The sequence below is a fragment of the Carettochelys insculpta genome, chromosome 2, assembly GCF_033958435.1.
Source record: "Carettochelys insculpta isolate YL-2023 chromosome 2, ASM3395843v1, whole genome shotgun sequence".
Classification (NCBI taxonomy): Eukaryota; Metazoa; Chordata; order Testudines; family Carettochelyidae; genus Carettochelys; species Carettochelys insculpta.
In genome coordinates, this window is record NC_134138.1 from 196,466,894 (window position 1) to 196,494,303 (window position 27,410).

Genomic DNA, 27,410 nt, shown 5'->3' on the forward strand with positions numbered 1-27,410 from the left:
CCCTGACAAAGTGACAACTCAGGGAGTTGAAAGGCCCCTTGAAGTGGTGGTGGTGGGGGGGTGACGCGATTTTACAGGGTTGGGCCCCCCGCCCGTAACCCCGGGAGCCGCTTGTTTGGGGTCAGCGCCCCCCGCTCCCCAGCGGGTTTGGCAGCAGAAGGGCTGGAAAGGAAACGGACCCGAGAGCGCCCGGGGGGAGAGGGAGCCCCCGCCCGGCAGGCGGGCTGCTGTTGCACGGGTGGGGCCGGGGGCGGGCAGCGGGCAGCGCCAGGACCCGCTCGGTGTGCGCGGGGCCGTCCCCTGGGGCGCCCGGCTCCGCCCCTCGGCGGCGGGAAGGGGGCGGGCGAGGCAGGGAGCGGCGACGGCTCGGCCCGGGGAGGGAGCGGGCGGCGAAGCGAGCACGTGAGTCCTCCCCACCCCGCCCGGGGTGCGTGGGGCAGGCGCCCCTCCCCGTGGCCCGTGGGCGGCGGCTGCTCCCCTGCGGCGCGAGAAGTGCCCCAGCTCCGCGCCGAGGCGCTGCCCGGCAGGGAGAGAGGGAGGCCCGGGGCGGGCACGGCGCGTCTCCGGGAGCCGCTCACAAGCTCGCTCCTTCCTTCCTCGCCCCAGCCCGGCTCGGAGCGGGCTGCGCCTCCCGCCCCCGGGCTGCACTTTCCTTGCCGCTGCCGGGAGCCGCGCGGGCTGCCCCGCGAGCGGGGCCAAGCGACCAGCCCGCCCCTCCCCGCGCTGCCGGCCGCTTCCCGCCTCCCGGGGGATCCTCCCGGCACGTGAGCTCGCGGGACCCTTTTGTGCGCCGAGCCCAGGCGGCCATGGAGGTGCGGCTGGCGACGTAGAGTGGCTGCCGCGCTGCCGGCCGCTGGGGGCCTGCCTGGCTTGCAGCTGTCCTCCGCCGCTTGGGCCCTGGGCGGGGGCCCCGGGGGCAGCTAGGAGCAATGGAGAAGTATGACGATCTGGGCCTGGAGGCCAGTAAGTTCATAGAAGATCTCAATCTTTACGAAGCCTCCAAGGATGGCCTCTTTCGGGTGGACAGAGCTGGTGGCAACAACCCGGAGTTTGAGGAAACCAGGAGAGTGTTTGCCACTAAAATGGCTAAAATCCATCTCCAGCAGCAGCACCAAGAAGAGGAGCAGATGTTGGCTGGCTCCGGTTCCCTGAATGGCGGGGCCAGTTTCAGTGCCCAGCCTCAGTTTCTGAACCTTCATGAGCAAAAAGTAGCCGCGGGGGCCAGTAAATGGCATTCGGGAGAAAATATTGCCAAACCTCCGCTGGGCACAGCAACCGTGTGCGCAGCTCACCAGCTTGCTTTTCCACACCAGCTGCAAGCGGCTCCTGATGGGCAGCGAGGAAAGCTATGCCATGATGGGAAAACAGCGGGTAAGGAGTGTGGCTGCAGCAGGAGTCTGGGGGATTCAGAGGTCTCTGAAGCACATGGGTTCCAAAGAGTAGCCCATGTGAATCCCACCATAGCAGGTCTATCTTTTCCTTCTCTTTCCCTTGGACAGCATTGTAGCGAGGAGACTCAGCCTGGCATCCCGGCTTGGGGAGGAGATGCTGCCAAGTTTTCCATACCAAAATCCAGTTTGGGGAGCTCTCGGTCAAATGTTAATCCTAGTGATCTGCTACCAGGGAGTCCTGGCAAAACCCAAGCTGAGCCTCAGCCTTACCAGCACCAGCAGTCACGTAGCTCCTGCAGGTCTTCTGAAAGTGGCTATGGAAGCCAGGAAAATGGGAATGAAAGCAACAGAATCAGTCGAGGCTATGACCAAAGCCCAGCTGGTCAGAGATCTTCCTCTTTCATCCATGCTCTGACCCCCTTCTCCATGTCTCCTGGGCATGATGAAGAGACGTCAGTGGGACTTCCACAGCAGAAATCTTCCTCATTCTCAACGCCATCAACATTGCCTGCTCAAGGGTTTTCAGGTCGGACTGATCAGCTAAACCCAAACTCTGGGGGTGACGTGCTAGCTTTGAGCTCACCACACATCACCAGCCATGACCATCCGGTACAGTACCGTGATGATTCTAGCTCTTTCTCTTCTATTTCATCTCCAACTCCATTGCCTCCAAGTGTAGATTATCAGCAAGCCACTGCTTATCCCAAGTCTCCCAGCCATTTCATAGCACATGGTCAAAATCACTGGCTTAATTGTCCCGAGCAGAATTCCATGAGCGTAGTTTCACCTAGGCCAATGATTTCTGATACGCCAAGGTCTCCATTTAAAGAGGGCGTGAGCAATCCTCAGCATAACTCTGGACACCAGGAAAATTCCAGTTCTGCAAAAGTAAAATTACCCTGTCAGTCCCTCCTTCCACAACAGGAACAAGGGCTGTCTGCTGCTGAATTAAAATTAGAAGCACTTACCCAACGTCTGGAGCAAGAGATGGATGCTCGTCCCAAGGCTGACTACTTTGGTAAGTATATATTTCTGCAATTGGAAGTCTGTATGTTTTATAGTGACACATTTAACAGTATTAAGTGCCATAGGGTTCAGTCCCTCAAAGACTGGAGAGGAGGGGTACACAGTTTTGTTTTATTTTATTTTGCCACCCCCTGCCCCTGCAATGGTTTAATTTGTGTCATTCACTGTAGAGGCCAGACGTTTTATTTTGACTATGAAACATTGTTTAGTAAGGCTTGTGCTGAAGCAAGGTTCCCATAGCAACTTCAGGAGAGAATCATCAGAGTTAGGTGAGGTGGAAGCGTTCAGACTTTTGAGGTATAGTACCGTTAATTATTTTTGATTGCAATTTAATGTCTTTTAAAGATTACCCCCTTTTTCTAAAAGTAGTGTGTGATTCAGCTTTAATTAAAACTTAGTGTTTCAATCAATCAAAAAGTTGGAAAAAGCTAAGGCTTGCAGACATTTAACAACTTGAATGAGGACATATCTAAACCCAGGCTATAAATGGACAGCCCTGTAAGGCAGGGGTGAGCTAACTTTCTACACTGGGCCCCACCTTTTGTCCCTGCGGTTAGCACCGTTCCCCTCCACCTGTGTAATGTAATCCAAACCCACAGAAATTTTGGTTATGTTCATTTAAAAGAAAAGCTTTTGGCACTTGTAAGAAAATAAGTATGGAGAATGTACAGACTTTACTAATTGGTATATAAATATGAATACACAGACGTACAAACAGTAACGTTTCAACCTTTTTAATGAGCTGGATGGGCCTGAGACCCAATAGGCGATTGAGTGGTGTCCCCTCTCATGAAGTGTCATGCCCTCCCCAGGGAGGTCTGACCCCCATTTTGTGCACCCGTGCTCTGAAGTGCAGACCCAGAAGTAGTCCAGTACTGTGAAGTATGCTTGTGCCTTGCAGTTGAGAGAAGAATGTAACATATGAGGGTATCTGAATAAGAAATTTAAAATATTCTGTTGATTTCTGTCCATTTGACTTAGGTTGGCAACGACTTCTCAATGAGTTAAATTTTCTCTCTCCCGCAGCCAGGTCATAGCTTCACAAGACAGCATATTTAGTCTGGTTACTTGGTTATTGGAAAAAGTGGATCGTGTTTCCGCTGAACTCCATGAGAATTTTGCAGATAACTCTAGTAGAAACAGGATTATGCACCCTGACTTGTTCTTCCTTGTTTTAGGCCTAGTCTGTACCATGGAGTTAAGTTGACTTGGAGCGTTCATTGACACTGTAGCCTTGTTCTTGCAAGACACTTACATCAGCTACACCAACATCATAACTCTGCTGTCTCAAGAGGTGTAGGGCTTACATTGTTGGCATAAGGGCAGCGACGCAGTGTCTGTGTAGACATCAGGTTCCTTAGAGGGGCTGTAGGAGTCAGAACTGTCAATTTCACGGCTCCCTACTGGAGCCAGGAAATATGAGATAGGCTGATGGCTCCCTGTTGTGGATCCAGTATTGGGATCACAGCTCAGTCTGTTACTCTGAGATGGGTGGGGGCTCCTGATGCTCTAAAGCCCTGCTGCTGCCCAAGCTCTTGGGGTCTTCCCCTCCCACCCCTCTAAGCCTGGCTCTCATTGGGACTAGGAGCCAGGTACCTGGATGACAGCTGGGATTGGAGCCAGGAGCCAGGGTGGCACCTGAGTTTGGAATGGGGAGCTCTACAGCAAGAGAGAGGCCATGCTCTCGGTCCCCCCACACTGCCCCTCTGCAGTCAGAGCAAGTGCTCCTGCTTAGATTTCCCTCTCAGCTGCATGGCTGCACATCTGCTTAATAAGCCCTGCACGGGCTTAGCACAGCCATGCATGGATCTGCCATGGCCAGGGGAGAGGCACCCCTCCCCTAGTCAGGGCAGGTTCCTGCTGGGCCTGTGGGCATCTTTCTCCAAGCTCTGGCAGCTCCCTGCTGAGGCTGGAAGAGAGGTGTGTGCCTCTGGCCCGTGGAGGGAGCTGCCCCAGCTGGGGAAGAGGAGACTTCCCAGTGCTCCTCCCATGCCAGCCTGAACAGCATAAACCTGCCGTATCGGAGAGAGGCAGCCTGACTCAGCCTCACCAGAGCTGCCACAGCTGGCAGAGAGGCACCTCTCCCCTGGCCCAGAGCTGCTGCAGTGAGAGAGGACTTGGGGGAGTACCCAAACCCCTTCATCCCCAATTCCATCCCATATCCCACACCCTCTGCCCCGGCCTTGAGTCCTCTCCTGTATCCCAGAGCCCGTATTCCCAGCCAGAGCCCTCTTCACACCCCAAACCCTGAGCCCCGCTCCTATACCATGAACCCATCTGTCCCTCCCACCCCAGATCATCCACCTGCAGAATGAACTTTGCTGTGTGCATCAGTATGGAGGTGATGTGTTGAACATCATCTCCATGTTAGTGCACATAACAAAATTCACTCTGCACATGGAGATAAAAAATTGGAGGGAACACTGCTCCTGATGAAGATGAGCTCCACCACCCAGGGTGGACTGATTTAAATTGGGGCCTTTTAAATCAAGCTGCCAAAAAAGCTAAGACTGACCGTGCTTAGAGAGCACTTAACTTTGGAGTACTTCTGTTTTTTCAGAACAAGTACAGAATGGGGTTTCCTAGGAAGGCTGGGTTTGCGGAAGTGAAATAGGGAATAGACTTACGGTATCACCATTGTGCTCTGTGGCCATGATGGTCCAAAATAAGGGACATGTGTCATGTAATATAAAATAAGAAAATGACAGCGGCAGCTGGCAACTCTAGATTTCTCTTAACACGGCTTTCTGTATTGTATACATGAGTGATAAATCCTAACCCTTAGGTAACTAACAAGCCATGAGGGTTAGCTGAGCTAGACTTTTTTTTTTCCCTCTTGCAAAATCCAACACAGGAAGCAGCTTGGGAATTTACATTTATACTAAAAGGCACAGAGAGTCTTGAAGAATAATTCACTGCCAAGTGAATTATTTAAGTTACTAAGCAGTTGATGCAATCAGTGAGATCCACACCGTTTTCTCCCAATAAGCAGTTTTCCTTCTGATGTTTCATATTTGCAGCTAGGCTCTGCCTCTCCTGGCATTGCTCACACTTGACACATTTTCCTTTCCTACCCACTGAATGGGGGCGGGATAGCTCACTGGTTAGAGCAGTGGCCTTGTAAACCCAGGCTTGTGAGGTTAATCCTTGAGGACACCTTTCAAGGTTGTGGGGCAGGTTAGATTTAAAAAAAAAATCTGTCCGGGGTGGTGGTAGGCCCTGCTGTGAGTGCAGGGAACTGGACTCGATGACCTCTCGAGGTCCTGTCCAGCCCTGTGAGATAGGTGTAGCTCCATGTTTATTTCTTCAAAATGCTCCCAGACAGGGTCTCTGTCAAACCCAGGAGCCATGGTGGTTTTTTTGTGGCTAAAGTGTGGGGAAATATAGGAAGCTGTGTGTATAGTGAATAATGTCTTCCCTTTTTCTTTCTCATCCATCCCACTGTCCACCACCACATAAGCACAAAACAAAAACCATCTATCCAGCTTACACGTTACTACTTACTTTGCTGAGAAACAGAAATTGAAAGCCCAGAACTTTAAAGAAACAAGAGCTAGTAATTGGGCTTGAACAGACTAGAATCATTATTTCATTTTTGTGAGACTGTAAGTGCGTGTTTAGCATGTTTGTGATGAAATTTAAATGGAAAAAATAGTATTTTATAGATGATTTTTTTTTAAATTGATTTTTTATCGGCTCTGACACCAACAGAAGGTGGTTTGTGTGGACAGGAAAAATCGCACTCGTTATGGCGGTGACTGTAAGTTGACTTTTAAGTTTATGGTGTACGCATGCCTTTAGATAACATGAGTTGGACATCCCAAACATAGCAATAGATTGAAATCACCTGCCTTGTTATGAGGAAACATTTTTTTACCTCTGTGCATCTTCATCCCTGTGCAGACTTACGAGCGAAAACCAGGGGGAAGGACTTCATGCTTTCACTTTACCCTTCCTGCTTCATGTAGACCACCACTGCTAGAGCCGGCAAAAGCAGTCTACACACTAGTGATGCTTAAGCCTTCTCTTCTTGCCAGCATCACTATGAACTTCGCAGTAAGCAACCGTGCAAGCTAGGTAGCTGCCAGAATTGGCATCCAAAGGACATTTGGATTGTTTCTACCAATGGTTAGTTAGGAACTTCATGGAATATATAGTCCGGAATGGAGAGTGTATTTGTAATGAAGTTTAGTTCAGTGAATGGGCAGATAGAGTAAAATGTCTATTGACAATGATCTGGAAAACTTGTTTACTTTGGTCATGTTGCATGGCAGTGTTCTTGTGCTTCGTGCTGCTTCTTGGGGCTCACGTTTTCAGTACTCCTCCACTCTGAGTATGACTATTCCACTGAGTGGGCTGTGAGATTTTCTTCAACAGAGGGTGCTATTTGGATTCGCAGTGGTTTGGGTAAAGAGAGGATCTAGACTCCATGTACTTTAATGTGTGAGGGAAGTAAGTGCATGCCAGAGCAGACAGATGTAGTGGATTTTCGCTGCCTTTTAATTGGCAGTAATGCAAGGAATGTATTTTTTAACTTTCAGGAAGCATGGAGCTATGTAACGGTAACATGCAAGGTCAGATGGTGAGTCCGCTGAATTGTTTTTATCAAGCTCATGGGGGGTGGGAAGAGATGGACTCTCCTTCAGTTCCCTGTGGGATCCAGCGACCTACTTGTAGTAGGAAGCAATACGCAGGGATGGGCAATGCAACCAACTGAGAATAATATATGAGGGAGCAAAACTTGCAGCAGCTTTGAGTCCCAGGTCTATGGTGGGAGGTTTAGTGGCCACTCCCTGGAGTGTTTGAAGGAATGTATGCAGTGCAGAGCTGCTCTTATCTACGGCTTGTGTCTTCGCTTTCCTTTTATTTCACTTTTATGCGTTCAGTGAACTATTTGTTACTCACAGGAGAAGCACAGTGTTAGCTCCAGAGAGACAAGGTGAGCAAGGCAGTATCTTTTTTTATTGCTGAGAGAGACAAACTTCTGAAGCACATGAAGTGCTCAAGCAAGTCCCTCTCATGGGCCGTGTCTACACTAGCAAGTTCTTTTGGAAAATCTGGCCCTTTTTCGGAGGAACGTGCAGAGCAGCTACACAGAACACTTGCTCTTTTGATCCGAAATCAGAAGAATGTGGCTCTCTTTCCAGAAGCCATCTTCTGCTCTCTGATCAGGAAGCATGCCTCCTTTTGAAAGCTTTCGAAAAAAAGCATGTGTAGATGTTCCATGAGCCCTTTTTTGAAAGAGCAGTGTTCAGGGTGCTGGATTTTTTGATCCCTTGCCCAATCTTTTGAAAGAGTGGGGGATGTGTGGCCGTTCTCTACTGAAAGAGGGAATGACCTTTCAGTCTGCTTTTTTGTGTGTGGAAGTGCTCTTTTGAAAGAAGATCTTCTCAAAGAAGTCTTCTCGAAGGTCATCTTTCAAAAGGTCACTCCAGTGTAGACATGGCCCTGGACAGTAGTAGATAGAATAAAAGATCCGAACTCTCACACCTTGTCTTTCTAATACCCTGATATCAGCTTGGCTACAGCAGTGCATACAACAAGTTGATGCTAAAAATTCTGTGCATTACAAGTCTCTTTTTTCACCAAGCCAGCTCCTTAAGACAGAGTTCTTTTTGTGACCCTGATTTAAAAATAGAATTGCAGTAGTTTGTTTTTGTTTTGAAGGTTCCTCTGCATTTTTGTGAACTCGTATGCAAAACTGCTGCTATGACCTCAGAACCAGGAACTGAACAAGACCAGAAACACAAGTACAAATGATTATTTCTTAGAAAGCTTTTATCTTTGGTGATCTGAAATACTATTAGTAACACGTGAGATTTTTGAAATGATAGTGTTCATTCTACCACTGTCAGGAATGGATGTTTGTAATGAAGAGTTCTATTCCTTACAAGGGAGATACTGTATCGTGCACTATGTGAAACCCAACTTCAGTAAATGGAAGCTTTTATTTTACTTAAAAAAAGACTAATTCCCCTATAGGTAGGATTCTCTAAGATGTAACAAACTGTCTAGTTATCAACCAGAACAAGATTACCCGATTACCCTAAAAAATACTTCTGACTTTTCAAATCATATACGGTATGGGAAAGGAAAGAAAGAATGAAAGAAGTCAAGATTTTTGAGTAGTTTATACGTATAAACAGTATAAGAACATGAGAACATAAGAATGGCCATACTGGGTCAGACCAAAGGTCCTTCCAGCCCAGTATCCCGTCTGCCGACAGCGGCCAATGCCAGGTGCCCCAGAGAAGGAGAACAGAAGACAATGATCAAGTGATTTATCTCCTGCCCCTGTACTGAAGGCTAGGGCGCCATACTTTACCCCTGGCAAATAGCCATTTATGGACCTAACCTGCAAAGATTTATCAAGCTCTTTTTAAAACCCTAATAGACTCCTGGCCTTCACAGCCTCCTCCGGCAAGGAGTTCCACAGGTTGACTGTGCCCTGTGTGAAGAAAAATTTCCTTTTATTAGTTTTGAACCTACTACCCATCAATTTCATTTGGTGTCCCCTAGTTCTTGTATTATGGGAAAAGGTAAATAATTTTTCTATTTTCACTTTCTCCACACCATTCATGATTTTATATACCTCTATCATATCGCCCCTCAATCGCCTCTTTTCCAGACTGAAAAGTCCCAGTCTGTCTAGCCTCTCCCCATATGGGACCTGTTCCAAACCCCAAATCATCTTAGTCGCCCTTTTCTGAACCTTGTCTAATGCCAATATATCTTTTTTGAGGTGAGGAGACCACATCTGCACGCAGTACTCAAGATGTGGGCGTACCATAGTTTTATATAGGGGAAGTATGATATCTTTTGTCTTATTATCTATCCCTTTTTTAATAATTCCTAACATCCTATTTGCTTTACTAACTGCCGCTGCACACTGCGTGGATGTCTTCAGAGAACTATCCACTATAACTCCAAGATCCCTTTCCTGATCTGTTGTAGCTAAATTTGACCCCATCATGTTGTACATGTAATTTGGGTTATCAGAAAAGGGAGACCTACATGGGTCTCTGGAGTTGGGTTTTTTGTTTTTAAGTGTATTTTCTGAAAGGCTATCCCCATTGCCGGGGCGGGGGGGAGCAGCAACCATAAGAGCAAGAAGAGACATATTTTTCGAATTCAGTAAAAAACTCAGTAATTCAAGAGCTGCCATGCATGTGAATCCGAGATGGTCCTTAACAAATAAGTGTCAAACCGTACTTTTTGTAACCCTTATTTTGAGAACAGTGCACTCACAAAGATTTGTAATGTGACACATGTTTACTGTAGAACATTCACAGACTTTTAGGTATTCTCTTGAGGTTGCATTTTTGTTGTTGTTGACAAACTCGTCATCACAAATGAAACTTAAAGGGAGCTCAGCCAAATTCGATATAAATGCAAAGGATTGGGTCCACTCAGTTTGAAATTCTCTGTTTTCATCTTCAGTTTTCCTCTTTTTTTTAAATCCATTCCAACCCACTTTAATTGTGCCAATTTTATTTCACATTTAATTTCAGTTTTCTTTCTTAAAATGTGTGTTGCCCTGCACGGCAGGAATGCCGCATGCTTCCTTTTCCTGTTAAAAATCAATACTTTATGAGCAACACAATCAAAACACAGAAACAGTAGACCCTCGAGTTACGTGGGGGTTGCATTCCTCGCAACCCCTGCATAACTCAAATTTCACACAAGTTGCGGGAGATGGGAACTGGGCAGCAGCCTGGCTCCTGGCTCCCCTCCCCTGGGCTTGCGGGAGTGGCAGCCTGGTTCTCGTGACTGGTCAGTTTCCTGGGTCCTGCCAGCACAGGGGAGCTAGGAACCAGGCTGCCACTTGGTTCCCATCTCCCTGCCACTTGCAGGACCCACCAGGGCTGATCAGTTTCCCGGCTGCTTCTCCCAGCCTTTCCCCAGCCATGGCTTGAACAGAAGTTTTACTGTTGAGTTCAGTGAAGCATGATTAGTGAAGTGTGCTTACTGTCCATTTCCATGTGCAATTACTCCGTTTGCAGGTACAAACCTGGGGTTTTGCAGGTGAAACAAGTACGTGTGTTACTTCTGTACCTCTGCTCCCTTAAGTGAAAATTTGGCTCTTGTTCTTTTAAAAACAGTGGTCATCTTTAACATTTTAAAACAAACTTTGTGGTTTTCTTTGATATTATGAGTGATTCTCAGCTTTTAAGGTTTAAATCCACATATTGCTATTCAAAATGGAGCTGTTTGAGTTGCTGGTGTTCTGTGAGAGCCTCAGACATCCTGGTTTGAAATTGAACACTGAGATGCTTTGTAGCAGACAAGCAGAGTGGATCTTGTAGTTGAGTTTGAGGATTTTTCCTTTCACCAAATTAGAACTCCAGATGAATCATTTAACCCAAGCGGAGACTTGGAATCTTGGCGCATGCAGATGGGTCTGCTGAGTTGCTAAAGCAGTGGGCAGTTGTGAATTCGCTGCGGCAGTGGTGCTGAAGCGGCGCTCCTTGCAGCTGGTATTTTCTGCAGATTTCATCAGAATGTGTCTGATGCTGCAAAGGTAACGTAAGGGCTGCTGCAATGGGAACTCATGTAGAAATCAAAGGGTTGGCTGAGATTTTGTTTTAAAGGCACACTTTGTGGGCTGGGGAGAAGGGCAGCTTTCCCTTTGGAAACATGTTCATTTCTGCCTGCTAGATGCATGCCTGTTGCTGGAAAAGCACCCAAGTTGGAAGAAGTTTCACATGAGTGGTGCAGGGCAAGGCGGGGGAGGGGGAGGCAGAGGGGAGTCCTGCATTACCTCTTCCAACATCCTTAGTACAGACTATGAATTAGTACACTTGTGAGCAACACAAAGCTTATCTCTGTGCAAGGAAGCAAGTGAATAAGAACTTGTCCCGGATCTGATTCTTTAGGATTAAAGTTGTATTTGGCTCTCCTCCCCTTTTCCTGGAAGCTGAATTGAACATTAAAACAGCCATTTTTATTTACAAAAGGGCAGAGAGCAGTGATGGAGGACCAAAAGATCTTCCAGCCGGGGAATGTGGTGGCAGGGAGAGCAGGGCTGCAAAAGAGATTGTGTGAGAGTCACTGTGCCCTACACTTGAGTCTCTTTCAGCAGTGCAATTTGAGTGTAAAATGCCATCAGATCAGAACTGTGTAAGGAATAAGACAGCGCAGGATTACTCAGGACTTGGATGGAAAGAGCAAGCACGTGAAACCTGTAGTTCTTGGGCACAGATACGTGGGAGAGAGCATATAGAAAATGGATTGGAGACAGTAAAATGAAAATTTATTTTTTCTTTCCAAATGTGACTAACTTCTTCCACATAAATCTAGCTGGAGGAGAGCTTCATTAGCATGAATGGGCTGTAATTCTAGAAGCAGTGTAACAGCTGAATAAGAGTTAAAACTGCTCGTGAAGAATGAAATTGGTTATCTGACTCAAATGTAGGAATCAAGGGTTGTAGAAACTAAATGAGGAGAACAAGATACACGCAATTGCTAAATTTCAACCCACATTTTGACCTACTATAGTAAAATGCCTTTATTATGCAGGTTGAACCTTTCTCGTCCGGCACCCTGAGGAAGTGACCGGTGCCAGATGAGAGAATTTCCCAGGTGACGGGGTGTCAATATTTCCTAGTACGTTGCCAGCACCTCCACTGCATATTTATTGGGCTCTTAGAAGATATTTAGGGGTTAAATTACAGCTAAACAGCACAGAACATTGAGAGCCAGGACTGGTGGCTGGAAACAAACATTATGGGACCACACCCGTAATAAGTGGTCATTTGACTAACCAAAATCATCCTGAGTTATGGAGGTTGCTGGATGAGAGTATTCTGGATTAGAGAGGTTCTACTCGTATCACTTTGAACTCCTGTCACCCCAGTCTGCTGAGAGTTGTGCCCATGGGGTACCCTCACCATCAAAGGTTGTGTAGGTGAAATGACAGAAAGCGGCTTATTGCCTGAACCAAAGTTTTGCAACTGTACAGTGTCTCCCCTGTGGCTTTGGCTTCCTGCTGAGGAAGTAGAGGTGGGCACAGCTTTAAAAGTGGCAGTGCTGCGTTCTGATTTGGTCTCTGTCCCAAAATGTCATTGAAAACCATTGTGTTGCTTTTCAGGTTAGCAGCCAAAGGTGGTTCGAAGAGTAACACCCAATCGGTCGTACAGAATGCTGTCGTTCAGCGTCGTTTCACTGAATTCTTAGCAAGTGAGGGATTATAAGGAATTAGAAGTGACGTAGCAACGTGAGGAGGAGAAAATGTTGTTTAGACTGAAATCTTCAGCAAACAGAATCAGTTGTTGAAGCCTGTGGGTGGGACTGACATTTCAGATGGTACCAGAGGATCAGCTCTCTAGGACCTGCTGGACATGTGCGCCTGGGCTGTTTCCGGTGGCAGCGTTTCTGATTAACTAAGATGAAGAAACCAAGTGTTAAGAGTTAGGTCACAGCTTGCATGGCTTGTTTCCTGTCCCAGCTGTGCTCCAAAGGCCCCGTTGTTCACAGTCTCAGATGTAACTTGGGGCAGTTGCTTTTCCTATGATGCTAGATGATAAGATGTAACAGTGGCTGCTTTGTTCAGAGGCAAGCTGCCCTAGAAGCAGAAGCTAAAGTGAAATCACTGGTTCTGTGTCCCTTCTCTTTCTTAATATGGCTACCACCCTGCCAGTGCACTTGAGTGTAAATTGGCTGGCTCTTCACATTTTGAGGTGGTTTTTTTCAAGTTTTCATAGTGCTGGCAAAGGGGATACCTTAGAGTGCATTTTAATGATACACTGTGCAGGGCTAAAGGTGTTTTGCCTGATTTTCAGGTGTGGATAATTTAATAGAACATCATCATCCAGCATTTAAATGCTCAAGTTGATGCTTGCATAAATATTGTGCAGGTCTGAGCAGCTAAATGCAGAAGACAGGCATCCCATCCTAATAAAGCACCCATTTTTGAAATGTAAGCATATGCGTGGTACTCAGCCTTGCATGTGAAGTTGAGGAATAAAATTTCCCCTGTTAATCCACAGTTGGAAATTACCTTATTGCTGCTGGTGAACGTCATTGAAGTGCAGCTAAATTGACGACAATGACAGTTAAACTGTTGGTTTGGGCAAATTGAAAGCATGCTCAGCAGCATTATAAAAACCTGGAGGTGTGACTTGTTTGGACCAGGTACAGTTCTAGAATGGAGTTAAACATTCTGCTTACTCCCGGCAATTCACCTGTAATTAGCAGGAGTTCGGCGCACATGTTACTGGTGCCTGTCCTCAGTGATACCTTTGTCCTCGCCAGGAGAAGGCTTAGAAGAGCAGGGTCTGGGAGCGCTGAGTTGTGAATGAATTGTGTAAGATATAAATAATAATTCTGTAGTTTTTTTCTTGGGAAGGGGTCAGGTTAAAATGGAGGCGGGGGGTGCTTTCTCATACACAGCATTGCTAACACCACCTTAGCATAGTAAACTTGATAGAAATGAAAATCCTTCTCTGGAGTAATACCATTGACTTCTCTGTATTACACCAAGAGTTAGTTTGTTCCAGTGCTTTGGCTTTGTTTTTAAAAGAACCTTGAGGTCTGTAGTGTGATAGTGTCATTGATCATGACAATAGCACTATTTAAATAGCACCACCTAGGTTTGGCAGTCACCACCTCTGGGAAATGAAACTGGCTGGTGGTGAGGCCAATTTTCTTGTGTCGCTCTAACGTGGCAGGGGACAGCCCTGCAGTAAATTAAGCTGCCATGGTACACTGTGTGCCAACATTCCATTGGACCATGGTCACTTTCACATGGATCTACTCGTTCCATGATGCGGCAAGGAAGGTAAGTTTTGTCCTGCATGCCTGATGCGTTAGGCTTTGCGAAATTAAGGCCATTAAACAGTACAAATGACTCCATCAGGGTGGGGCATAATTTGGCTAAAACTACTTGAGTACTTTTCAGGAGATGTGGCCTGTGAGATGAACTGCATATGTCTTCCCTGTCTGCATTGTATTTGTTGCTAATAATTCATACAGACCGTCCTAACTCTGGCACGTTTGTAGAAGAAAAATTTTCTGGAGACCTAATGCAATAATGGGTACATTTGCATGTACAAGGGAAAAAGTTTGAAATAAAATAAAGATATAGATTCTTCAGCAAGACTGGTACCTGTCATGGACAGATCTGCAAAATTTTCCCTTTTTTTGCTGTCCAGCATCCCTGGTTCTAGGCGAGAGGGAATCAGCCTTGACCTATATATGTCAGACGATAGGACAAAACATTGGGTTGTACCAGATTTTAACTTGCTATGTATTTATGCATTTGAAAGGTCAGGTTTTTCTCTCTTTTTGTGTCCCCATATACTTGCAAAGCTTAGCTTTTCTTCCATTCTGTCTCTCTCTTCTTTTGCTTTTAGATAATGTTTTCATAAATATAAAATAATTACACATGCTCTGAGAAGTTTCCCACATGGTTTGCTAAGTGACTGGCATGTTGGTGTGGATTCCTAACATGCTGATATATTGGTTCTGACCACGCTTGTACAAGTAGAACCGCTTCTGTTCTTCTCTTGATTATGTCTACGCTAGACCAAAAAAGTTAACCACAGATATGCAATTTTAGCTACAGCAATCGCACAGCTAAAATTGATGTATATGCACTCGGCTAACTTGGCTGTCTATACTGGGTAAGGTTGATGGGAGAGTTTCTCCCATTGACCTCCCTTACTCCTTGTGTCTTGCAAGGAGTAGAGTGGCTGACTGTGACCCCTGAGAGCTTGGTTTTGCATGTCTCTAGTACATATGCAAAGTCAAACCCCAGAAGATCGATCATGAGCGGTCGATATTCTGGGCGAGTGCAGACCTGCCCTAAATCTTATGATGGGCTTCTTTCCAGTTCTGCTCTTGGGATCTGACCATACTAGGGCTTGGAACTGTGTTTTGTAACCATTTTCAGAGTTCTAGTCTAACCTTTTTATAATGTGCTTTCCATACTCTGGGATACTATGTCTGTAGTAGGAAGATTAGTATCTGCTTTTCAGCAACAGTGCAAATGTAGCTGTAGACAGGTCTTCAGCATTTTTTCCACTGAATAATGAAAACTTGCTTCCGGTGTTAGCAAGAGGGAGAAATGTTTGCTGAATGGCCATAGCCAGTACAGTTTTGTCTGAGCCATAGTTAACAACGTCTTTTGGACACTGTTGCAGATAGGTTAACTTTGTTCCTAGGATAGACCAGACTTTTCAGTAACTCCAAAAGTTTTTGGAACTTCAAATCAGTTCTATAATCTCTTTCTATGACAATAGAGGTTGAACCTCTCTAGTCTGGTGTCCTCAGGACCTGACCAGTGCCAAACGGGAGCATTTGTCATCTGACAGGAAGTCAATATTGTGTAGCGACAGTACCACCACTTCCACTGGTTACTGGGCTCTTAGAACATTAGGGGGCTGGAGCACATGACCTATGAGGAGAGGCTGAAGGATGTGGGCTTATTTAGCTTGCAGAAGAGAAGAGCGAGGGATGATTTGATAGCAGTCTTCAACTTCCTGAAGGGGGGCTCTAAAGGGGATGAGGAGAGCTGTTCTCTGTAGTGACGGATGGCAGAACAAGGAGCAATGGTCTGAAGTTATGGGGGGGAGGTTGGGTATTAGGAAAAGCTATTTCACCAGGAGAGTGGTAAAGCACTGGAATGTGTTGCCTAGAGAGGTGGTGGAATCTCCATCGCTAGAGGTTTTTAAGTCCTGTCTTGACAAAGTCCTGACTGGGATGATTTAGTTAGAGTTGATCCTGCTTTAGTCACAGGGCTAGACTTGATGACCTCCTAAGGATCCTTCCAGCCCTAGGATTTTATGATTCTAAGACATTTAGGGGTAAATTACAGCTAAGTAACAGCCCAGAACACTGAGAGCCAGGACTGGTGGCTGTAAGCAAAGTTGATAGAACCACCGGAAACTTGGCCACACCCTTGTTAAGTGGTCATCCAGCTCACTGAGATCATGCCGGATTATGGGTGTTGCCAGAGGAGAATGCCGGACTAGAAGGGGTCAACCTGTAGTGGCTCCAGACTCCAACAAAGCCAGGATCTCACTGTGTTGGGCACTACACACATGTATAGTAAGAAATAGTACTTGCTGCAGAGAGCTTGACACCTGGAATAGAACAGGCAGAGAAAGGGTGGAAGGTGAAACAAAGTCACTGGGAAGTGAATTGCTGTGCGTGTGATCACGGAGCAGGTCAGTGAGTGCAGTGGCAGAAATCAACCCCAGGTCTATACCATGTCTCTTGGTACAGTGAAGTCATTGTTACAGCATTGTCATCAGCTGGCCCTGCTGAATGTGCTTACCACTAATTTTTCAGGTCATTTGAGCCTGATTCATCTTTAAAACTGGCCTGTGATGATCATGTGACAATGCTTAGCTCCATGTGGCATTCAGTTTGAGACAATAACTTCCCCTTCTCTGTCAACCAGACAGTGGGTTTCTGGGATGCCTGTCATCCTGGATTTTATATGCTCAGTATTAGAGCAGTGAGGAATGTTCCCACTCAAAAGCCATGAAGGAAATCGATAAAGGTGATTGCCCCTCCCCTCAAAATATGTAATTTGCAGTGCATCATCCCAGCCGTCTGTTATGTGTGGGCTGTTTTGGAATATAGAAAAGTAGCAATAATTTACAATGAGTAAAATTCCCATGTAGGCTGCGTCTACACTACAAGCTAAAATTAAAATCGATTTGTTAATGCTGTGATTTATCAGTTCGATTTTAAGCATCCTCACCTTCCCACGGGCTCCCCATAAAATTGACTTATTACTGCCATACACAAGTCACCAAAATCGACTGTTGCAGCAGTGTATTGTGGGAACCTATCCCACAGTTCCCTGAGCCTCAGAGCGTTCTGGCTTTTTTCACTGGTGCAGCATGGGGGGAAAAGGTGCCCCGTAAGTGGCTCTGGGTATCTGACGACATCATCCCACATTTCATTTCCTACATTTCATTGCCCTCATTCCCCTGCTGAGATAACCAAACGTCCCTTTTTCCAGGAGGGATCTGGCTTGCCTGTGTAAGAGATGTGCTTTTTATAAATGAGGGGAGGGGTAGTAAAGCACTTAGGAAAAGTTAGAAAAAACACTTTGGGTTTCCCGACTGACAGGTTTTCAAAATGGGCTGCAAAAGCATTGGATCTTGGGAGGCTTGGATCTGAATTTAGACTTCCTGGCAAGAAGAGCCTCAGATCAATAATTTTGTCTCAAGGGCCCAAGAGCCAGCCTTGGGCAGGATCCACCACCTGCCTTATTATCAGCGGGCCCAGGCTTGGATCTGGGTTTAGACCTCCTGGCAAAGGAGACCCTCAGAATAAGAATTTTCATCCTTGCAACCACTGCAAAACGTGGAAATGCATGTGTAAGTAGTAGATGCGAGCACAATACTGAAAATGCAGTGTATCATAAAATCAGTTACGGCTTGGTTGGTCGCGGCAAGCCTTACTTGAAGAACTGTGGTAGTTGTAGAGCTACTACATTGCCTTCCATGATCTTTGGATAAGGCCCATACAGAAAAAATGGTGTCCACTGAGGGAGGCTTCCCTTGGGTGGCTAAAAGTCCCCCGACTATAGCCAGACCCCTGGTCTTTGGATAAAGCCCCTATAAAAAATTTGCTCTGAGAGGACGGCCACTCTAGTGACAAAATATTTTCTTCTGTTGATGGAAAATCATGACCGCCGAGGGAGGCTTCCCCTGAGCAGCTAAAAGACCCCCGACTACTGCCAGCTCCCCAATATCCTAGCAGCTGAGGGAGGCTTCCCTAGGCTGGCTACAGGACCCCTCACCGTTCACAAGCTGCCTGGCACCTTGCGTAGCACGTACTTTTGTTGGTTCGGGGTCAAGCCAGGTAATACGGCTGGGTGCGGGAAAGTTCCAGACTGCATGGTGCCTCTGGGGAGAGGGAAGGGAAACGTGGCGGGAGGCAGGACAAAATGTAAAGGGCAGAAAAGTTGTTTCTCGTCCTGTCGGGCAAGCATGACCCCCACCCACAGCCTAGCTGCTTTGTGGTGCAGGGGGAGCAGCAGCTGGTGCCACGCAGCGCAGGAAAAAGAAAAAGGGAGCCAGCAGGGGTAGATGCAGAACCACAGACCCCACAGCTGGGCTAATAGCAAAGAAAGAAAGAGAAGATTTTTCAGCCTTTCATGACCCTACAGTCATGGGCTTCCATGTGGCAAATTGAAGCTGCCTTCCTCTTACCTATTTCCTCCATACCTGAGAGCAGTGGAGATGGAAGAGGCCAGAGCGGAGAACTGTGGGACGTTGTGGGGCACATACAGGACATCTCTGGAAGCTAATGAATTCGATTTAAAGACATGGTGCTCCTTCATTCAGAATTTTAAATTTGAATTGAACGCTACAACCGTCAGGTTACTATGATATGATGATATAATTTTAGTGCACCATAAATCGAGCTAATGGAATTTACAGTGAAGACAGGCAGTTGGTAAAATCAGACTAAATGACTTAACATCAATATTATCTTGGTGTAGGCCTAGCCTCAGGTGCAGAGTTTCCGGTCCCTTTACTGCCATGTTCATTTTAGTTTGAGAAAGGAGAGAAACCTCAGTAATACTTGCAGGTTAAAGAGATTTTAATTGTAATCTCATTATCAAAAACGTTTTGGGAAGCAAACTGGGCCAGTCATGGTATGTAGTCATTAAAGAGACATGGCCTAGTTGCTGTGGCTCTGTGACTGCGGGGAGAGGGCACAACAGCCCAGTTACAGGTTTTTATTACTTGTGAGTCAGCGTCTGTTTCTCTCCCAGAGAAGATACAAGGCCAAGTCTAGCCATTGCTGGGTACTGCCCCAATTGAAATATGTTGATTTTTAAAAGGGGGCTAACAATCTGAATTGGTTCTCATGATCTTTCCCTGCTATAGCCCTCCTCCTCCTAGGCGCTCGCTCCTGCTCCATTCCTATCTTTTACCGAGTTGTGTCTTTTCAAGACCTCATTCCTGCAAATCCGGGCTTCTATAACTTCATTGAAGTTCAGCGATACTGCTTGTGCTTGGGCCTTAAATAGTAGACTCCTTGGTAGAAAGCTCGGTCCTCTTTTTATTTGCCTGTACAGCATCTTGCAACATCCAAGCAGTCCAATACAGAGCAATAATAAAACACACGGGTTTTTGTTTTTTTTTTGACTGAACAGCTAAGTAAATGAATATATGAATTACTTGTGTGGAGCTACGATGTTCCTCTGGGTACGGGCCTGACCAAAAGAGAATGCATAAACTGCTCTGCCCGGGGTGTTTCAGAGATGTTCCTCCTCTGTCTCTTGTTTGCCTTTTGGAGGGTAGAGGGTAAGTTTCTGCAGCCCTGGAAAGGATATTTACACCTCCTCTTGGCCTTGCCAGCTACTTGCATGCCAGTGAGAGAGAGAGCAGAGACACAGTTTTGCATGTCTTGCTTGCAGTGGGAGGTGTTTGGTGAGGTGGGATCTACTTTGCAGCAGAGCCCATCTCTGGAGGTCTGTGTTGGTTTTCCTTGTGTGAGCAATAGGGTGTGAAGGTGACTCCCCCATATTCTCCCCTCGAGTCCATGCAAGTAAAGCAAGGACGCAGGCTAGTCGGCCTAGCATTGCCACCATCACCCTCCCAGGCAAAGCATTCAGTTTCGTTTTTACACTTTCTCTGTCGTAGCACACTGGGCGCAGGGGTGGAGATGTGCGCCCACTCAGGCTCGCCTTGGTAACTATGATCAGCTTATTCGGCGACCACAGATGTAGGTAGAGTTTTGACTCCTAATGCTAAATAAGCATGTGCCTGCAGTGGCTGTTCTGCATTCCACAGGCTGTTCTGAGACTCAGGTTCATACTAGTTTGTTTCGTTGCTGTGGGCAGCAAACATCTGTTCCACCAGAGGAAATCCTTTTTGATATGGGGGAGAGGAGGAGAAATCTGTCCCTGCATGCATTATACATAGGTACTAGTCACATTGAGACTTCTGTTTCAGAAGGTATGTGAGACAGGGAGGCGGATTTGGTGACCAGTCCAGGGGGCATGGATCAGTGGGAAATTTCATGCTTTTTGCTTTGATCCTAAGGGGCACTAGACTGAAACAGCTGAAGGCTTAAACTGATCAACCGAAGGGGAATGCTAGTTTCATTAAGTCACTGCAGCAGTCAAAAGTATAATCTACACTAAGCTAATAGGATCTATTTGTCATTGTACAAGCCAGCAAGTTTTCCCCATCTTCAAGCCTTTCTCAAGTGTGTTTTCGTACAGTAGCATGTGAGAGGTGGTTGGGGAAGGGTAGGTGCGGAGAGGGAGCTAGGTCTGGGCCAGTGGTTCCTAACCTAGGGTCTGGGAGTGTATTGCAGGGGTCCATGAAAAAAAAAATGAAATTGATCATAGAAAAGAAGTTTTAAGTAAATTGCTAAGTTACAATTAATTATTTTTAAATTAACTCTCTTGCAATAATGCTGTGAATTGATGTCTGAAAATCTGTTGTGGTTTCCTTTTTCATTTAATGAAGTGTACAGAGTGGCCAGCATTGGCTTTGATGGTGGGGTCCATGAATGGTTTGGGGAGGTGATTGGGAGTCTGCAAACAGTTTGGGGGGCAACTGGGTGTCCACACTAGTGAAAAGGTTGGAAACCACTGGTGTAGCCGTGGCCTTTCACATTATTTACAGTGATGTGTGCCTCACAGATCTGATGAGAACATCTACCTTTAACAATATTTTACAAGGTATATGCAATTGAAATTGCCTCACATCCCCTGCTGTGGTGACTGTATCTTCTTTTTGTTAGTCAGTATCCACATATTAATGAGTCAGGGCCTCTTGCGGGAAAAGAACCTTTACAGCTAAGCCATGTCCTTTAGGTGCACCTGTCATGTTAGTACATTCTGCCTCTGATTTCTCTTTGTGTCATTCTTTCATTCTCAGGCACGTGTGTGAAGTGCAGCAAAGGTGTCTATGGAGCGAACCAGGCTTGCCAGGCCATGGGGAATCTCTACCATGATGGCTGCTTCACCTGTGGAGCATGCAGTAAGTGTCTTTGCTTGGGACCTAAGGGGAAACATTGTGCACATGGATACGGAACTTCATAGCAAATGGGTTTTCAGATCTTCTCAAAACATATGGGGTAGTTATTTTATTTCTAGGGCAGATTATGTATACCTGATGGATTCTGTTGCAGCTTTACTTTTTAATATTAGTTCTTGCATTCCGTTTAGATGATGTGGTGTGGGTTATGCTTGCCATCTGCTACATATGGTACGTAAATCAAGATAAAACCCTTTGGATGTATTAAGTCCCTGTTATCTACCACTGCATCTGTATCTCAGTTATTGTTTAACTTCTAAAGCAACATGGGTGTGCATGGAGCTTCATAGACATCAAAGACTAAATGCAGGAATCACAAAGTGAAATTCCAAGGCTTCTGTTGGGTATGTCAGACCTGATGATCCTATGGTCCCTTTCTGGTCTCAAAATGTAGATGTCTTGGAGATAGATTCCCTGCACAGGAGTCTTTACAATCTGAGGACCACATCTTTGAGTTCTGCTTGCGAAGGCGAGCAAAACTGACCCCAGGTCAAGTTATGGCTGGCCTTGTAAAGTAAGACGTACCTTTTTAGATTTGGAGCTAATTTGCCTTCTAACTTCACTCCATCTAGGACATGATTTTATGTCCCTGCTCTGACGACTACACTTGTTTCACTGGTGTCCATGCTACGTCTTGCTATATTACACAGATGGCAGGATACATAGCCCTGTGTGGGTTGGTTCCCAGAACGGATGCAGAATTAAAGTAGCACACCATTGCTATTTGGTGATAAATGGGCCACTGTGAAGAAATAATGGAACTAGGGTCACTTTATTTATAAATTGTGCCCTCTGGGGAGGGCAGTGACAGCAAAGGGGACTGTTACCTGTGCCCCAGTGTTTCAGAGCGACACGGAACTCTGGACCCCTTTGAAATGCAATGGCAGTACTGATTTGCTGCTCACTGTCCTCAGTCCCGCTCCTTCCAGGGCACGGTGCCAGCTCCCCACCCCTGGCCACCTAGCCCTGAGACCCATGGTGGCTGCCAGCCCTGCTGGTGCCCTGCCCCTTCTCCTCCAGCTCTCATTTTCATGCCGTTCCTTTCACTCTGCTCCCTTCCTGTGGGCCAAGCATCTTTGCTGTCTTCCTGCAAATCATTCACACACGTCCCTTGCCTCGTTTCCTGCTATAGACTGCACAGGACTAGAAGACGGCTTTTAACCACATCTTCACTCACACTGTAGTGTATAACAACAATACTCATCTCTTTTAATCCCTGCTTTTGGAGTACCCTTCCTTTGTCTAATCTCATTTTCCATGTTTGTCTGATTTCAATTGTAAGTTCTCTGAGTTGGGAGGGGAGCCACAGTTTGCTTTATTTTAATATCTCCATGAGGTGTTCTGTGAAGGTAGGATGCTAATAGTGTTTTTGCTGTGAAGAATAACAATAATAACTCTGCATAGACTTTCCACCTGAGTGTCTCAAAGTGTTTAATAAACCTGAGTGATCTAAGCTTCACAGTGTATCTGTGAGGCAAGTAATGGTATTAGCTTCATTTTGCTGATGGAGAAACAAGCCCAAAAAGACTGTCTTTCCCATAGACACACAGGAAGTCTGTGGCAGAGCTAGGACTAGCAACCTTCCCTTGATGCTAAAGCCTGTGCTCTGCCCATTATAGATCCTTGTAGCTGCTACAGGTTGAAACTCTCTATTCAGGAACTCTGTTGTCCAGCAAACTTGGAAACCAGCATGATTTTAGTTAACCAAACAACCACTTATCATGGGTGTGGCCAAGTTTCCTGCTGTCCCATAAAGTTTGTTTACAGCAACCAGTCCCAGCTCTAATTGTACTGTGCTGTTATTTAGCTGTAATATTCCCCTAAATGTCTTCGAAGAGCCCAGTAAGCAATGGAAGTGTTGGTGATGTGCTAGACAATGTTGACCTCTCATCATCTGGCAAATTCTCTCCTCCGGCATCCTTAAGGTCCCAAGAATGCCAGACGGGGGAGGTTCAACCTGTAGTATGTATTTGGAAGTGTAGCTTCTTACGGTGTATTTTGTAACCGTAAAGACTGCATGGTACATGTGCATGGCTAGAGTTTTGTTGTCCAAGATAGGGATTTCTTTCTCTGTTGCATTTCAAATTTTAAGCGTGTCATGGCTGCAGCAAGTATGTTTTATCTGTCACTGTGAAGTGTGAGTACATTTTACAGAGTTGTAAGCACTTTTTTTAAAATACTAGTTGAAATTTGACTTCTGCTCATGGCACAGCTGTCAAAATCTTTACTACGCCCCTCACTTCAGTTTTCATTTGCACAGTGTTCCCCCCCTCCCCCCGGCCTAAGATCCAAGGTATGAACAGCAAGAAAAAGGTCTGCTCATGGACAACATCTCTTCTTAGAACATTCAGAAGGCAGCGTCTTTTCTCTCACCCCCTCTTCTCGGCCTATTTGGAATCCTTTGCCGTACTTGTTCATAGCTGCCTGGCAGGGCTTTTGGGTATGAAGCCCGTGCTGCCTGTCCGCCCTAGGCTCCTGTTAAAAATAGTTCAGTAGCGAGCTCTGGCTGTCCTGAGCTTCCTGAATTACTGCAGTGCAACTGCTGCTCAGTAAATATGAATCGTATGTTGTCATTTTAAAGTTACTTGTATCCTATTTATATGGAGACCAGCAGTGAAAGGTTTAAACGTAGTTGCTTCTGTTTATATTTGCCTCTGTTCTGGCACAGTGGAAACAGGAATCCAGGTTAATGCATTTTTCACACGTGCTGACAGGCTGGGCTTGCTTTTGTCCTTCCAGATGGCAAGAGTGACTGATAGCTTCAAGTACGGATCCGAAAATGCCGACCTTTTTATTTCCACATGTTTTGATGCAAGATAAAATTATTTGCATTTCCGAATAGACCACATAGGTGGATTTGTCTTTGCCATTCTAGCAAAGGGAAGACTGCAGTCAGCCAAAGACTCAATCGGGACAGGAATCAGTGCAAAAGATTTTACGTGAAAAGCTGCCATTGGGAACCCTCACTAAAATATCCATAATTCTAAGGCCAGTGGTTTCATCATGTGTTAGGCAGCCAGTAGCTGTTTACTTCCTTCAGGAAGTGGATAGAAACCTGGATTTTCTTACTATAACTTAGTGCAGGAAACACATTCTGACCAGTGACAAACATGAGGAGTGTAACATACCTCCAGAAATCCCTTTGCTTCTCTTGGGAAGTGTAATAGACTGACATTCCTGTCTTAGCCTAAGGGTATCTAATGATAACATCTGGCATAAAGCAGTCAGCCGACATACCTGTTGTTGTATGTGTTGATTGACTTACATATGATGAGCAGCGTTCCCTTTATTTTTTTTTTTCCATCCATGGGTGGAATACATTTTGTTATGCACACTACAGCACGTGTGGCTGGGCACCATCAATAGAAACACAGGGTGCCCAGCTGTGAGTGGCTATGGAAGCTCTGCTCATCAGCTGGACAGCACCTGAATCTCTCCTGGTCAGCTGCCCAGGTGCTCAGCTTACAGGGAACACTGCTGGTAAATCTAAGTGGTGGAAGATATGCTGAATCATCGCATCAATAGGGGAACAGCCTCGGCTGAGTGGGGACCAGGAATCTAGACTCCCCCAAACCCCAACTGCACCCACAGTAAACCCTGAGAATGGGATTGCATTGTCTGCCTTCCCTCGGCATGAAAAGATGCTGCCGTCTACCTAGCCTCACAGGTCCCCAGGCAAATCTAGTTCATTTTCTTTCAGTTGCCCACATTGGATGAAGTTTTGGTAAAATTCCTCCTGTGTGCTTGCTTGCTGAAGGTGTGGCCCTGCAAGCGTGTGTGTGTGTGTGTGTGTGTGTGTGTGTTCTTGAATATTTTTTTTTATTTTTGGGACAAAACTTGGTTGTATCTTTGGGGGTGTGTTTGATTCTTTCGTTTCGTGCTAGTCATCAGCAAAGAACAAATGGGCATGTCAAAACAAAAAAGCAGTCCAAGAGCACTTTAAAGACTAACGGAATATTTTATTAGGTGATGAGCTTTTGTGGGACAGACCCACTTCTTCAGATCACAGCCGTACCAGAACAGACTCAATGTTTTTTAAGGCACAGAGAACCAAAAATGGGCATGTGTTGTAGGTCAAAGTGTCTTCTCCCCTGTTTAATTGTCTGGTTATGGAAAAAGGAAACATTGTTTAAACATGGCATGTTGTTGCTAACCTAGTTCCATTCTCTCTCCTGTCTTAACACTTGTTTTAATACCAAAGTGTTAGCTCTGTTTTCTGTACGTTTGTTCTGGTGTGTGTGTGTTAGTGTTTATGTGTGCATTTCTCTGAAGTATTTTAGAGTCAATAGAAGATGGAAAAGATTTGCCAGGGTCTTTGCATGACCAAATACAAATGCTACTTGTGTTCTTAACCGTTCTAGAAGTTCAAGATGGGTCTGTTCTTGCTTCCATTAAAGTCTACGGCAAAACCCCTGTTGACTTCGGGAGGAGCAGGATCAGATCCCACCAATCCAGATTTCATTACAGTTTCACTTGCCTTAATCAGTGACTTTCAGTGGAGTTGTTCTGAATTCATATCCTTGTAAGTGAGAGTGTGATTTGGCTCATTTCATCTAGTATCGGAGTTAGTTAGTCCTCAGCTCTGCAAACGCAGAGCTGTGCTCACTTGAATAGCCTCCCCTGGGACGACTCACAGGAGCACAGCTGTGTATATGCTCTAGTGTGGTGGTGGGCAACCTGCAGCCTAAGGGCTGCCTGTGGCCCATTGTGGTTCTATGCATGACGCACAAGGCATTTTGTTTACCATTGCCCGTGTGCAGGGTTGCCAGAGTGTCCTGGTTTCTGTCTGCATCGGGTTTTTCCCACCAGCGTTCGTACAATGACACACACGTAAAGCAGCAGCACACAAAGCGAGATATGTGCCCGCGGCACACAGCAGTGACGGTGAGAGCCCTGGGCTCTCTTTGCATCCAACTGAAGCGCTGCTACAGTTCCTTTGGGACAACTTGTCCATTCTAGGTACGCAAATGCGGTTAGCAAAGCTACTCTACTGTGGGAGTTTGCCTGAGTTGTGACACTCTTGAAGCCCGCTGAGATGGAGGGCCTCTCATGCTCCCCACTCACTAGCCTGGTGTGGTCTAGTGTTCTGCAGAGTTGGGTGCAGTAATGGCATTTAAGGGGAACACTTGGCTGCAGTCCCTCAGAGGAGGTTTGTTTTTTTCTCTCATAGTCACACCTGCAAACATCAGAGCTGCCCAACAGACTTACATTGGAAGAAATTCACATTTAGAGACTGTCTGCAAAGCCTCTGAGAGATGTAATTCCCAGCTAGGGCTCACTTAACTGGGGGAGCGCTAGCTATGTTTGATCTAACCTACTAATATTCACCAGCCCAAATCTAGTCCCACCAGACCCCTTGGGCATGTATTCTACTAGCAACCCAGTGCCCCCACCAGCTCTGCTGCTGCAGCCTCCCTGCTGCTGTTAACATGCAGCTGGAGCTGAGCTAGAGCGCGTATACTGCCTGTGCTGGGAGTTGTGCCTCCAGCTGATGTGTAGAGATGTTTTTGGCTCCAAAACTGAGGCACACAGAGCTACTCCAGCGATAACTTTCTCAGCGTGGTCATGTGCTGCAGTGATGTGGTATTGTACTTTCCCAGCTAGCTGCCTGTTCTCTGAGTGATTGCTCATATGTGCGGTCCGATAGGCATTTGCGCCTGCCTTGTGCACAGCCGTCAGAAGATTTTTTCCCTAGTGGTGCATGTCAGGTTGGATGTGGAGCTCCCTGGAGTGGTGCCTCCACAGCTGCATCTATCTACCCCCTGCTGAGCCAATGCCCAGTGGTGGATTAACATAAGGGGCATTTGTCTCAGGGCAACCAGGTGTGAGAAGCTCCCCAAGGCTCCATAACTCCCATTTAAAAACAAATTATTTAAACAAAATGAACAAAAGAAATGCCATGTCCTTATTTTAAAATTCATTGAACAGTAATTTTATTGTGCATGATGAGTAATCATAAGCATGAATGGAT

The 27,410-nt window shown here is 46.1% G+C and overlaps 1 protein-coding gene across 1 annotated transcript in view; it reads left to right on the forward strand.

Annotated features, from left to right (window-relative positions):
- Window positions 1-316: 316 nt before the first annotated feature.
- The window catches only part of LIMD1 (LIM domain containing 1), a 67,697-nt gene continuing 40,603 nt past the window's right edge, over window positions 317-27,410 (forward strand). Inside the window, exons 1-2 of the mRNA XM_074988251.1 lie at window positions 317-2,409; window positions 21,281-21,382. Of these exons, the coding sequence (XP_074844352.1) occupies window positions 930-2,409; window positions 21,281-21,382 (1,582 nt within the window). The 5' untranslated portion in view covers window positions 317-929. The remainder of the gene's footprint in view (window positions 2,410-21,280; window positions 21,383-27,410) is intronic.